This window comes from Podarcis muralis, chromosome 4 (assembly GCF_964188315.1).
Source record: "Podarcis muralis chromosome 4, rPodMur119.hap1.1, whole genome shotgun sequence".
NCBI lineage: Eukaryota > Metazoa > Chordata > Lepidosauria > Squamata > Lacertidae > Podarcis > Podarcis muralis.
In genome coordinates this window covers 99,042,826-99,060,677 of record NC_135658.1, presented here as the reverse complement: position 1 = coordinate 99,060,677, position 17,852 = coordinate 99,042,826, and the positions used below count along the sequence as shown (strand labels likewise).

The 17,852-nt window shown below is 39.5% G+C and overlaps 1 protein-coding gene across 7 annotated transcripts in view; it reads right to left on the bottom strand.

The window, feature by feature from the left end:
* The window catches only part of DACH1 (dachshund family transcription factor 1), a 344,361-nt gene that overhangs the window by 14,185 nt on the left and 312,324 nt on the right, over window positions 1–17,852 (bottom strand). For all 7 annotated transcript variants that reach the window (XM_028728383.2, XM_077927779.1, XM_077927781.1 and 4 more), the window contains 2 exons: window positions 13,670–13,813; window positions 13,165–13,233 (listed from right to left, as the gene is read on the bottom strand). In XM_028728383.2, the coding sequence (XP_028584216.2) occupies window positions 13,165–13,233; window positions 13,670–13,813 (213 nt within the window). The remainder of the gene's footprint in view (window positions 1–13,164; window positions 13,234–13,669; window positions 13,814–17,852) is intronic.

The following is a 17,852-nucleotide window of genomic DNA, read 5'->3' as shown; positions in this document are numbered from 1 at the left end:
CAAGGTACCACTGGTATAAGACACCCCTGTATAAGACATTTAAGAAAATGGGGGGAGTTGTTGAGCTTTTTGGGGGGGGATTACCCATCGTCCATTAACCTTCATCTGCAATAATAATTCATCCATTAACCTTCATCTGCAATAATAATAATCTCAACTGTAATGTATTTTCCTTGCTTCTTATGTTTGCTTGATTGACATGTTACACTTTTATCTGTACACCTGCATTTTTAATGTGTGCAGTGGGCCTGGCCCTGTGGCAGATATTGAGATTAGCGGGTGCAAGGGTTAGAGGAGAAAATGCGATAGATAAATAACAGAGATGCTTTTTAGTTTGTGGTAGTTCCGTTCTTTTACGATACCTATTTGTGCTTTGCTGTCGCTATCTTCATTTAACGACTCCACTTGTATTAGAAAATTTCTGTGTAGATAGCCTATATAATTCTCTGCCTCGTATAGAGACAAGAGCATGCATAATAGGTAAAGGATAAGCTCTTTCTAAAGCGAATTATTTGGTCCTAGGGACAATTTAAAATCTCTTTCTATTTACAAGTGCCACTCTCTCAAAGGTGTTCTTACAGAGATCTGCTTCTGTGCCACATTTGTTCAACAACAAGACGTGTCTGCCATCTGTTTTTAACATGCCGCTCTACTCATTTCTGAGTTTTTGAACTCTCCGAGCAAGAATTTTAACCAATCAACGTGTGGGAGGCATTTCCATATGGGGCACAAATCTTGTTGCGCACCTCTATTGAAGCAACTTGTTTTCATTGTCCTCCAAACCCGCAACTGTTTGCATAGTTCAAGTATGGGTTTATTATTCTTACAGTGTTGTACTTATCCTTGAAAAATGAATCTCCAGTTCATAAATCTTATTATGCACTATGTTAAATTTTGTATAGCAGCAATTTTGCATTGTAACCATCTCTTTGCTTTCCTCCATTACTATCCGCTACAATATTAACTACTTGATACATTACCTTGGGATATAGGTGGCCCCCTTCTCAAGTAATAGCCTTAACCTTTGCCTCTGAAAGACTAATCACTGTCCTTTTAGATCCATAACTTTTATAGAAATTGCTTTCTGCAAAGCACTTCATCACATTTCATCTCCTAATGCTCTCCTATTCTGATTTTAACACTACAGCTTTAATATTCAGCATGGGCTCATCTTTTGAATTCTTCTCCATACAAGACGGTGCTACCATTACTTTAAATGAATGCTTTTACTGCACTTGATTATGACCTCTCCTTGCAATCATGATGTTTAAAGCTGTTTATTCTATTAGAATACATGTAGCTGGCTTTCCTCAGTTGTTGGTATTTCAATTCTGTTAGTTCTGTTTTCCCCTTCTGGTTACGTTTTACAGGAGATAAAAAGAAAGGTCTTGCAACTAAACCACTATATTCACAAAAATAATTGTATTGATTTCAGTTAATTCCTAATGAGGGACCACAGTTCAGAAAAATGAACTTGTAACATTTGATAGAGCAAGAAATTTTTTGGAAAACATTTAGCACAATATTTTTAGTTTGCAGCATTGTCATTGATTTGAATAGAAGCAGGATTGCATCTTTATTTTTAAAAATGTTCCTGCGGCCCAAGTGACTCAGAATATATAATAACGTGTGTGTGTTTTCAGATGTTGTGAGCCTAAAGAGATTTTTCCGAACACTTCAATTATAAAAACATTTAAAACATACAAACTTGCGCAACTTTTATTTTAATGAAGATGAGAAGTTCATTAAAGAAGATAAATATTTCATTAGATGTTAAATAAAACAAAGAGAATTTTTGGCTTCTCTCAGCACAAAATTCCTTTGAAAGATTAATTAATACATGCAAATTATGCAAATTAGACCCATGCAAATATTTTATGAAGACAATTAAGGGAACCATTAATTACTGCTTTTTTTTGCTTCAGTGAGATTCATTCATTTAATTTTAATTTCACTATTCTGATGTATAATCTTGCAGCTAAGAACTTTATCTTTCCTGGTGGGTCACTTAAACTTATAAATTTCACCAAGTGAGCAGCAACCAGAATCTGAACAGATACTCTTTGGGTTATGTTCAGTATCAAGAGAAAATTTTGACACAAAGCACTTCGAGGAACTGGGAAACTGAAAGAGAATGTGAGCTCATTCTTGGACAAGGTTCAGCTGCTGAAAAAGCAATTAATTTGCTTTGGCTGTGCTAATATAGGGGAATTAGAAAGTGTGACACAAGACAAATAGAAATAATTAGTTCTCCAAAATGATGTTCTCATTAATATGGTTTGAACAGTAGAAATAAAAAAAACCAACATTATTGTGGTAAACCTGCATTCTCTCCCTAGCCACAGGAGTCAGAATAATGCAAGAAACTGCATTTCTAAAACCTTTAAAAATCCCCGTAGTAATTTTTCCCCTTTGGAAATTTTCTAAAAGCATACAGTAGATCCGATTCTTCAATTCCAGCAACATTTTCCAAAAGGATTTATGATTGAAAATGTATGTTTGCAGAGAAGTAAATCCTATTGTGTTCCATGAGATTTGCTCAAAGGTAAATGTGTACAGGATTTCATCCTTCTGTTTTAAAGTATGAATTGTCCCCTCCCTCTTTCCCTCCTCTCAAGCAACATACCTCACCCCACACAACTAAAAACATACTGGTAAATCCCAACTGTGGTTTCTGCATTGTTTATTTAAATCAAATTTTATGGGATATGGTAGGCGATAATGCATAATGTGCTTATACTGTCATTTAAGCTGTGGTAGAAGTAGCATTATCCTATCAAAAGTTTCCCTAATGCCCTCTTTTATATTTGATAGCATAAAAGTTTTCTCCTTACTGAGTCTTTAAACAGGCAGGTACTCAGGAAAGTAAATTTTCTACTGCTTTACATATTAATGCTTGTTGCCCATAGGAGCAGGTAAGGATTCTCTCATGGAGCAAAAAGTGAAAAAGCGAGCTTACTCGGGTTACAAGCCGATGTTAGAAAATAGTGACCCTGTTAGTGACAGTTCCTATGATCAGCATTTTCTGCTGCAGTTCCTATGGCACTTAGCATTGCAATTATCTGTCTCCATATTCAAGCCCTCTGGCTTAGACAGTTTCAGATACATGCTTAAGGTGCTATTGTTCATGAAGCCCTAAACCACTTGGGGCCAGGCTACCTGGGAGACAGTCTTCTCTCATATAGATTTGCCTGAGCACTGAGGTCAGCAGAGGCTCTTCTGGTGGTACCACACCTTTGGAAATCCATCCCCAAAACACTGGAGAAATGGCCTTTACCATAGTAGTCTATGTGGGCCCAAAAATATGATAAGTGCCTGTTAAACTTACCTGTTTATCCAGGTGTTTCTTGATTCTTGCACATACGACCAGCTATTATAGCCTCTGCTTAATGTTTTAATGTAATATTACTTATTGAGGTTCTTATGATTTCTGTTGTTCTGTTGTTTTACGGTTATAATAATAATCTTTATTGCGGTCCAGCATGGATTCAGAATAAAATACAGATTCATACAGACAACCCCCCATGGAAGGGAGTCTGAAGCGTTATTTGTTCAGTCATGGGTATGTTGATTTGTTTTATGGTTGTACATCTCTCTGGATGTTTTATATAAAGTGGTGTGAAACTAAAAACATACACATGGTTATGTCTGAGTGAAGTAGCCACACAACGCAGCTGTATGGCTGGTGTACCAACAGTATCCATGAGAAGCTACTCCAAATGCTATAACAAATAAACAGTGAACTTGAAATCTAAGTAAATTACCCCCCCCCCCTATAAAGAATACCTTTATCTATAATAGCCAATTAATGTATATGTAATAATGGATTGGGGGAGATACAAACTGGACTTAAATAAATGCAGATTATAAATTTATAATAATCAGGGAACTTTTAAAAGCACCCCAGTAAGCAACAGAAAGAAAAGAAACGCAATTAGCTTTAAGCCAGAGCTTGACAGATTTATGAGTCAGTATTTTGATGAGTTCCTCAGCTAATGATTCACCAGTCACCTACAGAGGTTAAGAAATCCTTTTGTTCACTGAAGTATTTTTTCCAACCTTCTTTGAAGTAATCAGGTCATGAATTTCCTTACTTACAAGCCACACAAAGCTGAGCAGCCTTAGAACAGGAAACCGCTACTGAACTGCAAGGTGGAGAGCCTTTGGCCCTCTGTAAGTTGTTGCAATTCCCAACTCTCATCAGCTCCAGCCATCTGGACCAATGGCCACCAGGGTTGGTGGAAAGCTCCATCCAGCAACATCTGAAGGGCCATAGGCTTTACTGGTATCTCCTCTCTTGGTTGCCATGAAAGCTTAGGTCAGCCTGGTCCAAGGCAGTTTTCACGTATCACTTGTAATATCTCTTTTTCAGCTTTTCCTCTTGAAATCTTCCCCACATGATTCACCTACCGACATGACTGCATTGCAAAGTTCAGAAGGCACTGAAGAAACCTGAAGCTTAATGCTGACACAATGTGAGCAGTGGATGGAATTGTCACAACATATCCATCACTTCTACTCATGGGATCAAGGGTGTTGGGATCATGGATGTAGTATTTCTGCATCACTAAGGTGACAGTGGAAGGTAAGAGAGGCTGAGGATTATTCAAGTTCAGATCAGCCAAACTATATAAAGTTGTCACTGAATTTTTAATGGGAGAAACAGTTCTTTTTGTCCAAAATTGTCATGCTTGGGACCTCAACAACTAGCTTTTCTGTTGAAAACTTGAAGTGTTTTCTAACATTGTTCACTAAAAAAATAGGAACATTTAGACCTTTTTGCATTCTAGAAGTGGAAAATCCTTTCTGTATTATTCTCACAAGTTTTTTTTTTTATCTATACTGTGCTGCAAAATTCATTTCCTCATACCTTCTACTAGTAAACTCAGGTGGTGAGTGCCACCAGGATTGTAGCCAAAACAGAGCCATTGAGAAACAAGAGGAAGGTATAACTGTCAATATCCTTAGCAGAACATCAAGATTTGCAGAAATACAAAATAATAATAATAATGATAATAATAATAATAAAGTGAGGCTAAAAAACAACAACAGCCCAGTGAGGACCAAACATGGTCAACAGACTTTGGATGTAGAGCGACGGTTAGAAAAGAAAAATGAAATAAAAGTTATGGGGGAAGTGAAATGCCCTGTTTGATATTAAAAGAGAGAAATGCCCTGTTTGGAAAGAATGGGTGGCTGCAATCCTGAACATAGGAGGGAGTACTGTTTCAACCATATCCAAAGAAATTGAATTCTATGTGTTTGAACGGAAGGATCAAAATGTCTTATCAGAAAGGCTGAGTACCCTACATGCCCAGAGATACTAATGTTTAATGAGCACAATACAGAAAACAGCCTGCAAATCTATCCTCCTTTTGAAATTGGTGAATGAATGAGATGGATGTACAAATAAGATTTGTCACAAATTATATAACAACTCTTAATGCAGTGATCAGCAGTGCTAACATATGCATATCTACTCAGAAATAAGTCTCTTAGAGTCCAATCCTGGGCTGTGTCCTAGGTGAGCAAGTATAGAACCAATAGTTTTCCTTATGAAATGCATGGTGTGACCAACATTCTCATTGCTCCTGAACATTCCACTTGATTTTGCACATGCTTTTGTATTCATTTTACACGTTGGTTATTTGAAAATTGTTTAAGAATACCATGTTTGAAAAAAAGCTTTCAGTAGATTAATCATTTATTTCACAAGAAGAGAAGTTATTTAATTTCATGCATCTCCAGGAAAGCCAAGTTATAAAACAAGATGCAGGTTGGGCTAACTGTGAAACATTTATGTCTGCAACTTTAGAAATTATTTTGAAAGAAAGTGAAATGACTAAGTTAGCATGCTTTAACTTTGCTTTCTTAGGTGATAAATAGAATGACTGTCTAGTTTAAAGGTGTAGCTAACAATGACCTATGAACACTATGAAACAATAGCCTATTTATAGGTTACTGCCGGCAATCAATACCACCTTTTGTTTAACTTAATCAAAGTTGTCTTTAATTGATTAGCTTGGGCTGAAAAGCTGCCAAAATACCAGAGTTCAGTGCCAAGCGACAGGAAGCAAATTTATTATTGTTTAGTTTCTGTGCACTGCGGTAGAATTCCACTGTTTATTCTTGGTTGAGAGGAAAAAAATGCAGTATGAGAGTACATAATTAGTGCATGTTTTCCTACTGACTATTTGGGTATCAATTATAAAAGAGACAGACAAACCAGAGAATGTTTCAAGGCCATAGACTGTGCTATTAGTTTCTGTCTCCATTCTGAACCTTTTAAAAGCGTTCAACCTAGCCCCAAAACAGAACAGGTAAGCATAAGGCAGCTGCTAGAATTAATACAAATAACGTTTTCTAGAAAAGAGCTACAATTCCTCACTCAGAGCTGCAGGCAGCTGGGACAGAGCAATGGGGACAGCCCCATTTACTCGGCTTTGTTGCCTACCAGTCCCATGAAGCAGGCAGCAGTCAATTCTTTTGACCTTTCAAGGGACTTTTTTTGGAGGGAGGGTTGCTTTCTCTTGGGCAGAGAGAGAGAGAGGAAGAGGAGTATGTGGGGGTGTGGGGATGTGAGTGAGTGAGTGAGTGAGAGAATGAATATGTGGTCAGCATCTGTATGGGGAGTATGGCTTGGCCATTTTGTCTATTTTCCGTGGTACTGGAGAATACTGTTGTCAGGCAACAGCAGCATCATTTTGTGGGAGTTGGTGATTCCTGCATTGCAGGGAGTTGGACTAGATGAGTGTTGGGGTCGCTTCCAACTCTACAATCCTAGGCCCCCTGCAGTAGTTGGTTCTGTTGCAGCTAAAGAAGTCTTATGATGGGATGGTGAAAGGATGCCAAGGCCCACAGAGACTATAAGGAGAAACTGAAGCCTTCAAATATGAAACAAAGATCAGAGGTCTAGCGCTAAGGCACACTGTGATTTCCCCCAAAGGGGCCCCCCTTTCTTGGTGAGAAGCAAAGGAAAGTAAGAATGAGTGTTACTGTTTATCTCATCTACATTTTATGGCCTTATAAATCCTCTTTTCCCAGAGTCCTAATATCCATCAAAGCAGGGAGTCAAATCATTAAAAATCTGAGTTCAGAGTAACATTTTGTTCAATGTACTCTCTTGCCTTCCCTTTGATAAACTCATAGTTCATTATATAATTGCCACCTCATTTTTTTTTTAAAAAAAAACCCCACACCTTATATTAGCATTAGCTTGTTCTGACTTTTCATTTAAAAATGGTATGCAAAGAATGATGGCCTGCATCATATTAAAAGTATGTATCATATTAATATAGTATCATAGTAAAAGTGTGTGTATACACACACACACACACACACACACACAGTAGCACCTCGGCTTATGTTACCCTCGGGTAGCATAAATTTCGGGTTGCGAAAGCGGCAAACCCAGAAGTGTTTCACCACACACGCATGCACAGAAGCGGTCCCTCCAGTTGTGGAAATCTCAGGATCCAACCAGAGCTCCGGAATGGATCCCATCCGCAAGTCGAGGTACCACTGTATATATATATAAATTTTGTTGTACACTACCCTGATTTTATTTTATGAGTGATGGTCTACAAATATTTTATACATTAATTAATCAATGACTGTTGTAGTTTTGATTAAAGGGGGGATACTTACAATTCAGCTCACCTGTTCTCTTTTTGCATCTTTGCACATGAGGTATTGAACCTGATGTGAATTATTGCGCTTCAAAAGTTGTTAAGAATGTATGAGCATGGCCACTTTAGAGTGGGATGGCTGAGCCTTCAAATTATTTGCATTTCAGGTCTCTCTGATAGATGACTATTTGTTATATCAAAGGACTAGCAGTGGAATCCTATCCATGCATACTCAGAAAATAAGTCACTGAATTTAGTGGGGCTAAAAAAATTACAGCTCCACAAATGATTGAAGCAGCCATCCATTCATGCTGGTGGCTGGCTGCTGCTATTTGGTGATAGGAGAGGTCCTCCTGAAAGTGAATGGCCACTAGGGGTGCTGTTACACCCCTAAGTACTAGTTTTTGGAAATAAAGCGCATCACGGTAGGGTAGAGTTTCACTAATAGCCTCCAGGCAGTGGAATCACTGCAGCTTACCAGGAGTTGGGAGGTGCAGGGCAAGGTTGGAGCTGCATTGGCATACTGGTGTAGGAGGGCCAGATTTGCTTCACTGGTGGGCCCATGAATCCCAGACCTTGCCACCACCTTGGTCCTCCCACTCTTGGCAAGTGATGCTGACAGGAGGCTATTGCTGCAGCTCTGCTTCACTGGTCAAGCCAATTCTAGTACACAGGAACACACGGTTTGATAGTTACTTGCCTTTATTTTAAAATAACATTTGAATGCTAAGATCTTCAGCTTCCTCTGTGAGATGGCTAAGTTTTGCTTGTGTAATAAGGTTGCTGCCATGAAGATAGAGAGACTCCCACTTAGGTTGAGAATACTATGTGTTTTCTCCAAATAAGATGTAATAAGACAATCCGAACTGAGAAGCTATCAGGCAGCCTATTTGTGATTATAAAGGCTATCGGTTGTCAGGTATGCTAAGCGTATTTGTTCCATATAAACTTTTCCTTTTTCAAAACTAGAGTATGTTTCTTTGTACAATAGAAATATCACTGTCAGTTTTATTAATTTATTTATTTTAAAAGGAAAGAGAGGGAAGCTTTCAACTATAAGACAAGTATGTTGCAGAAGAATTGCACACAAACAAATGCTCATTTACTCAGACTATTATACTCATTAGACTTGTTTAATAATAGATTAAAAGGACTGCAAATCCGTTTAGAAAACAATTCCGTTTACTCTTTCAGTCAAGTGGCTGAAGATTTATTTGAGCAATTCTTATGTCTGCTAGTGAAAGCTCCTGGCAAAGTTTGGTATAAACCTCTGTCTCCTGTTAACAGCTTCTAACCAACCTGTCTAAAACATAGTCCTCTCCCCCTCCATGTACCAGGAATAGTACAGTACCTAAACTCCTTGATTCTCTGAAGTTGGCAAAAGTTGGCCAAGCTATTTGCTTTCCACTCCTTCTCATGTGGTTGGGACAAAGAGAAGAATTCTGTCAGGGGCCAAATAACTGAAATTTGATGTAATATGAATTAAATGACACCACTTAAATTCTTCAGTATTCTTAGCTTTCAATGACATATATAGTGGTACCTTGCGTGACAGACACTTCAGGTTACAGACTCCGCTAACCCAGAAATAGTACCTTGGGTTAAGAACTTTGCTTCAGGATGAGAACAGAAATTGCACAGCGGCGGCAGCGGGAGGCCCCATTAGCTAAAGTGGTGCTTCAGGTTAAGAACAGTTTCAGGTTAAGAACGGATCTCCAGAATGAATTAAGTTCTTAACTTGAGGTAACACTGTAATGCTAAGTAATATTGACTTAGGGTGAACAAGTAATGCCCAGGCTCCCAGAGAGGATATTGTAGCTGCCTTGATTCTTCTCCAGTGATTCTGCTGCTGCTCTGCACTGAGCTAACCCATGGTTCAGCTTAGCATGTTGTCCAAATCTGGGCTCATGGTTTAGTTCTCCCCGGACCAAAACATGAGCTGTAATCAAGCTTTGTCCTGTGGTTTACAGCTCCTGATTTGTCTAGGAAAGATAAGCCACAAGCCCAAGTCTGGACAACATGCTAAGCCAGACCATGGCTCAGTGTAGTGCAGAAGTAGAACTGGAGGAGAAGAATGTCAGAAACACCAAGTCTCCTGAAATTAGTAGTCCCACATCTATCTTTCTTTTTTACTGAAGTATTTATAAACCACATACTCAACTCATACAAAATATCAAGGCAGCGTACAATAATATATGCAGGTATGATAAAACATAGGATACCATTAAAAAAATTAAAATGAGAAGTAAAAAAATGATTGGTCAATCTTTAACGAAAATGCCCAACTTCTAGATTAGAGGCTTCAGAAACATTACTTGGTTATATCGCCTGACTTCAGGGTTACGGAACCTCCCCTCTGTATATAATATTTATTTTCCCAGCTCCTAGGATTTGGAGGAAAGGGTCTATTCCTTGGCCTGGTGTTATAGTTGGTGTCATTATGGTAGTATCTGGGTATGTCCCCAGACATAAGGTTGGCAATTTGCATGGTGCCATCTACCAACGAAGGGCAGTGACCTTTTTATATGCCATCTAATCAGCCATTATGGAAGGAGAGGCTTCCTTTGCCTGTTATACGATGTTCTAGAAATTAGAACTGCACACGTCACTGCTTGCATCAACTTCAGTACAAATGCTCAATAGGATTTAAACTTTCAGGCTATTAGAAAACGCAAAAATCAAAATGCTGCAGTGGCCTGTTAAGTACATAAGATGATCCCTGCAGGGTCAGACCCAAAGAATATCTAGTCGAGTATCCTGTATCTCACAGTAGCCAATCAATCGCCTATAAGGGGTGGCACATTAAGTAATGCTCTGTATGTACCCATTGAAATGAAATTTGCAGGAGGATAGCTACAGTCAAACTTAATCCTAATGCGACGAAAGCGTCGACACATCCTCTTTTGATTTATTGTTCTGTGCTCTTTATGGGGCAAACTCTAGAATCAGCAACTATAGCACAACACAGCAGCCCGTTTCCAGACAGGAACTGGACCCAGGCATCATATCAAACCCGCTTTGCCTCAGCTTATTTGCACTGGCTAGCTGTTCGCAACTGCTTCTAGTTCAAAGGGTTGAACACGAACTTTAAATCACTGAAACCTAAGCCTTTAGTGTCTGAAGGAGCATTTGCTTCCCTGTGAACTCCCCTAATCTTTAAGACCTACTGGTGAAGAAAAGCCTCCTTCATTTTGACAAGCTTCTCTAACACACTCAGTATTTCAGAACCAAAAGATTAATGACTCTTGGTAAATAGGCAGCTGTCCTATCAGCACTCTGATTTATGTGTAGCCAAGAGAAATAACATATATGTCCCATTATTCCACGCTGAATATATTTATGACAAAGAGACGATGGAAGCTCTTTTCTGCCTAGCCTCCTAGATTATAATAACCTAGAGAAGGCATGAGGTCATTTTCACATCTATCTGATGTGGTCAGGTATCTCCCCAGCATCCTTCTAATGTCAAAGGTCGGAGAGTATCATATTCATTGATGCTGCTTGTCAAAGTGCATATGGTTCTCCCTCTTATCCTCACAATGGCCCCATGTGAGGTGGATTAGACTTAGAGATAATGAATGGCCCAAGGTCAGCTAGTTGGCTCCATGGCCCAATGAGGCTTTAAATCCAAGGCTGTCTGCTCAATACTAGTCAGAGATACCACTCCACCACTCTGAATTTGGTCCTGAAGTAACATGCTTAGGGGTTGGCTGTGAAGATGGCTTCAAGTAGGGAGCATCACACAGAGAGGAAAGATAACTAAACTGGGAATTCAAAACTCCTATATGTATTTTAGACATTTTTAAAATCTCTTAGTTACAACCAAAGAGTTACAACCAAAGCATGTTATTTGTGCTTAAGTTCCACCTGAATCACTGAGACAAGTTAATTCCTTCTGATTTCAGTGGGATCAAAGAATGACTAACACTCTCTGAATTGGGGTTAATGGGTTTCAATATGCTTAACTCTTTGTTGAAATGTGGCCAAACTTTTTTTCCCCTGGAACAGGAGAACAAGAAACAAAGTTCATGAGATGATATTCTCTCCCTGAGGAACGTCCTCCCTTCATATGTCAAGGAGATAGGAATACACAACTTTTTGAAGACATCTGAAGGCAGCCCTATATTGGGAAGTTTTTAATGTTTGATGTTTTATTATGTTTTTTTATATATGTTGTAAGCTGCCCAGAGTGGCTGGGGAAACTCAGCCAGATGGGAGGGGGAATAAATATAATAATAATAATAATAATAATAATAATAATAATAATAATAATAATGTCCTTTGAGCATTCAGACGTAATAGAATTTTTAAAAATGAAGAGTCATTGAGCTAATATAGCTATTTATAAATTTTCTGGAATTCAGGCAATAAGACACCAATTAGGTAGATGAGCAGGTAGTTAAGTTATCCTCACTTCAGATTTTGTAGTCTACATAGTCCAATCAGTGATCACTCATTACCTAAGTACTGTTGCTGCTTCTTTATTGAGTTCACACCTCACAAAATAATTCATGGCATCTCTTGGGTTGAGTTTCCTGGTGTGTGAAAATAAGCTTCCTGTACCCTCTTTTTTGACATGCATTTAATAAATGTGTTGCTTATTATCTTTTTGAATATTTTCCTATAGTACAATGGCAGGCAAAACACCTTAGAGGAGCTAGGATATGAGATTCAATAGCAGACTAAAAGACAGCAAATGAAATTTTTAGAGTGATTGACTTTAAAATGCAAACGAAAGGCATCTCAGAGAGATTACTTCAGCTAATCATTTTAGTCTTGTCTTTGAAGAATGTACCTTCATTTAAAATTGAAAATAAATGCTATTTTTTGCTGCTCAGTATTCATATAAGCACATCAGCAACCACAAATAGAATAAAATAAATGCAACCTTCAGAATTTGCTCTTTATTAATTTTGTGTGTGTTTGCTATCAATGTATTTATCTATCCATCTCTTAAAATAATTAGCCATGGAATATTTTGCAAATACGGGTGCAGTTGTACCATCAGTTATATGTAAGAACTAATTAATTAAATGACACTTACTGAGGTATAGGATCATAGTTTGCTGCTTATTTCCTTGGATCTGTTACATAAAAACTCTGCCTGCCCCCCTTGAGATAATTGCAAAGTATTTACCAGTCATTGAGCTGTAATGTTTCTGTCTTGAAGATTACCTACCTGGTTAAGTCAGGTTTTTGTGGTTTCTACCTTTACTGAAAAAGCAGTCTTTTTAATAAAGATGTGGTGGCAAAGACTTTACAAATATATTCCTCTTAGCCACACTAAATGCAGTTCTGCAAATTAATTATTCATCTTTAATTGCATTATATAAACAGAAATGACCTGCTAATTTAAAGGAAATCTATCAGTGCAAAATGAATTCTCTTCTATAAAAAAAAGCCAGATGAACTTGACCTTGTATGAACTTGTTTTGATGTGGCCCAGATGGTAGGCTGCATGCTTGAATAGCGGGCTAGAGCAGAGGAAAAACTAATATAGTAAGATCTAGATTTATAGCCTTTTGCAAATTCCTACCTTGTATTGTCCTTTCAGCATCTGTTCTGCCTCCACTGCGGTCAGCTTCTATCTCTGGGGTCAGAGAGTCTAAAAGCACAAAAAGGTAAGGCTGACACATATTTCACTTGAGCCTCAAAGCCCTCTTTTTACAACCTGTTACTCCAGTCCTGAATTACAATACAATCAACCTTTGCCCTGTTTTTAATGTTGAACAATGACTGGATGCCAGCACAATAATTTTTCAATGAGCAAGATTAATGAGAAATAGATGTTTAAAGCAGAGTCAATAACAGAGAGCTGACATCTCAAAGCATTTAATTTAATAAAATCATCGGGTTTAATTCCCCTCCCCGCAATGATATAGAAATAAAAAATTGCAATACAGAGGAAAAACCGCTTGCTATTTTATCTCTATTGCAGCTGGGAGGAACTAACCACCAACTCTCTTTCCAATATGACCTTTCTCCTTCATACCACTTGAACCATGCATTAGTCTAACAAATGCAACAAGGTAGCTTCTTACCATTTAGGACCCTGAGATTATCTGTGGAAGCTGCCTGTTTCAGTGTCTGTTCCGCTTGTTCTCGTCTCTTTGTTTCAAATTCAAGTGCTTCCTGCAATTTCCTCTTGGCTTTCTTTTCCTTCTTTAACCTTTTCTGAATTATTGCTGTCATGGAAAAAAATCTATTCAAGTTCAACCCCAAAACCTTGACTTGAACACTTTATTTACTTTAGATTCTTAATAGCTATGACAATACTAAATATAAAATATTACATATATGTACTCATCATTTATTAATAGTTCACTTAGATCAATTTCCATGGTCCAGTTTTATACACCGGGGGGGGGGGGGGAGTTATAATGAGCCGTATCTTCCCTGGATTGACATTATATTATTACATGGCATTCTGCTAAAGTTGTAATCTATGCAAGCAGAAACACCAATCCAGCTCTTTAGGGTTGGTGTTCGTGGCTTAAATCAGTTTTAATGAGCAGGAAAGAAAGGATTTGTTTAAAAAGCCAAATGTGTTACGCACACCAGTGTATGAATTTCAAAACACTGCATAACGTCACCTGATGTGAACATCTCATCTGGAACCTGCCTTTCCAAACACTTTCACACGCTTGCCATTTTTGTTTCTCAATTATGCAAGCTCCTCGCGGGTTAATAATATTTCCTTTCGTGCTCATAGCTGCTTGTTCTTTTCTCTTCCACAAGGTGGAGTTTGCAATGGAGTTTGAGCTCAGGTGACAGACTGCTTCACTCCTGGAAGCATTCCAGTTCACGATGATTTTCTGTCCTGGATCTGCATAAACTACTGGGATAAGCAAGCCCATGTAATCTTTCAGAGATTCCTCTTCAGCTGTGACATGTTTGAATTCCTTCCAAGGTACCCAAGCCTATTAACTTTCCACTTTCAACCTTCATCCTCCTCCTCTTTGGGCAAGTGTCATTAGCTGCCTTCCTTGCCCTCTGCCGCCCTCCCTCTAGCAGGCAGGAGGAGAGTGTACATCATGCTGACATCTGCAGCAGGACAGTGCTCATTGTCAAGTCAAACATCAGGCAGATGCATGGTTGTGCAGCAATGAAGATGGAATTTATAAAACAAGGGCTCTTTTAAAGATGCACCGAATTTGGAGGTCCTTGTGGTGCAAAACCATTTTAAGAACGTGTGTGAAGCCAGAATGCAATTCCTACCATGCCAGAAACAGCATTCATACGGCAAACAAAGAAAGTTCTTATTATATTTCAAATGTGAGGTCGAAGCACCTTGAGCAGCTCTGTGGTTTAATGTTTTATTATAACCACACTGTTAACAACCTAAATGAATACATAGAAAGCGCAGGTTGCTTTCTGAATTATGTGTTTGTTGTAGCTTATCCTTTGTAGCTAGGGCTGTGGATTCCACAGCCGCAGAAAGTAATGTTTTGCTGTGCACCTAACCACTTCAGAAATACGATGCTAGTTTTACTACAATCGTAGCAGACTCTACAGTCAAAACAGTCACTAATTAGAGGATAGGAATGGAAATCAAAGGAAATGAGACAAGTAAACATGTCATGAAGCATAACTCGTAAGCAGCTTAGGGTATATATGCCCCTATATAAGGTTCCTGTGCTGTTCAAAGCACATGAAGTTTTACTACTAGTTCATTAGCTCAGCTGTTTGCTTATAAGCCCAACATATCAATCTTTAACAGATTTACCTGGAAGGCGGCTTCATTGATCTGATCTGTTAGGGTGCCAAAAGACTTTGGGGTGCTTTGTTTGCTTACTTTGGTCATGCATCATCAAAATATTCATAATGCTTTGGACAGTAGCATCAAAACCGATTTAAAGAGAAAAGCTCTTATTTAGCCTTTCAGTGGTAATTGGGTGGACCCTAGTAGCTATTTGAAATATTGGTGGGCAGGTAAACCCTATTGATATGAATCAGTAAGTGGAACTACCATATGCCTAAGGTAACTGGGGTCCCCAGCAATTTCTAAAAATAGAAGAGGGAAAACTTTAGCATCATAAATTCCATTTAAAAAAAATAAATCTGGTTATAACACTTTAAGAGCACTGGAGTAGATTTCCCCCCTTCTCTTTGGTAAACATAGAAGTAGAGGTGTCTCTACATCTTCAAGACCTGCTTCTGTGCTGCCACCATGTGAGAATCCTGTGGTCATGGAACAACCAGCAGGTTCTCAATGGAAGATCAGCTTGGTCTGTAACAGTCCACCAAATATCCTGGTCCCAGGTTGGTTAGGATTTAGATGTCAGCAAAACTTTAAACCTGGCTCATTAGCTCACAGGGAGCCAGTGCAGTTCTTTCAGCACAGAGAGGTAGAATCTACACACATACAAAAAACGCTGTGAAAATGCTTTAAAAAAATAGGTATTTTTGAAAAATACATTGAATTTGACATAGCTCACTGTTGTCCTCTAGTGTCACATTTGTATATTTGCACATTACAACACACTTAAAAGGCTTTATTTGCAGTTGTTTAGCTGAGTCCTAAGCACCCTAATAGCTGCATTTCACACTAGCTGCAGCATCTAAACCAGACACAAGGGCAGCCTAACAGCACATTAAAGATAAAGGTAAAGGGACCCCCGACCATTAGGTCCAGTCGTGGCCGACTCTGGGGTTGTGGTGCTCATCTCGCTATACTGGCCAAAGGAGCCGGCGTACAGCTTCCGGGTCATGCGGCCAGCATGACTAAGCCGCTTCTGGCGAACCAGAGCAGCGCACGGAAACGCCGTTTACCTTTCCGCCGGAGCAGTGCCTATTTATCTATTTGCACTTTGATGTGCTTTTGAACTGCTAGGTTGGCAGGAGCAGGGACCGAGCAACGGGAGCTCACCCCGTCACGGCGATTCAACCCGCCAACCTTCTGATCGGCACGTCCTAGGCTCTGTGGTTTAACCCACAGCACCACCCACGTCCCTATATAGCACATTACGGTAGTCTAATTGGGAAGTTTTTACTCTATGGCAACTTGGCCAGGGCATCCCTGTCCAGCAACAGTTGTGAATGCCACACCAGCTGAATCTGGTAATGAGCATTCTTAGCTACTGTGTTCACCTGGGCCTCTACTGACGGTGATGGACCTATGAGCAGTGCCTAAACTATGCACCTGCTCCTTCAGAAAACGTGCAACCCCAGGCAGAGCTGCACACAATTCCATCCCGTCAGGATTTTGTAACTTCAGCCTGCCTATGAGTGTATCCAAGCACTGGCTTAGGATATGCAGTGCCTTTCCTGAATCAGATATTGCAGAGAAATAGTTGGGCATGATCAGCATACTGGTGAATCCCAAATTTCCTGATGACTTCTCCATGCAACTTTATCTGGACATAAAATAGCACAGGGGAGAAAACTGTGCCTTGTGGCACCTCCCTGTGCCAGCCGGTAGAGGCACGGCCACCCAGTGCTAGTGCCTGAAACTAACCCCACAAGCAGGAGTGGCCTCATTCTGTTCTAAAATTGGTCCTGAAGCCAACCTAGAATGATTCAACACTAACTGCAGGTGAAATGACCACCTTGCCCCCCCAAAAAGTATATTGCTGACTTGAGTGGTAGTTGGCAAAAATCTCTGGCAAAAACCACCATCTCCTTCAAGGGACTTAGGGACCACCCCATCGCAAAGCAAAGCATTCACTACACTCTGGATCTAGCCAGTAATCCCTCCACAGCTGACACAAGCCAGCTGTGATGGACATTGGTTGAGAGAGTGTGGAGTAGGCTGCACAGCGGCAAGAGCCATGTCCACACCCTCAGGCATTAGTAATAATAATAATAATAATAATAATAATAATAATAATAATAATAATAATTTATTATCCCCAGCCACTCTGGGCGGCTTCCAAAAGAACATTAAAATACTGTGATACATCAAAAATTAAAAGCTTCCCTAAAGAGGGCTGCCTTCAGATGTCTTCTAAAAGTCTGGTTGTTGTTGTTCTCTTTGACATCTGGTGGGAGGGCGTTCCACAGGGAGGGCGCCACTACCAAGAAGGCCCTCTGCCTGGTTCCCTGTAACTTGGCTTCTCGCAGTGAGGGAACCGCCAGAAGGCCCTCGGTGCTGGACCTCAGTGTCCGGGTAGAACGATGGGGGTGGAGATCAGTAACTGAAACTGATCCCACAGTATCAGACATGATGGTGCACTGGATATGGTGATAGACATTGGATCAATGGTGGCACTCAAGTCTACCTGG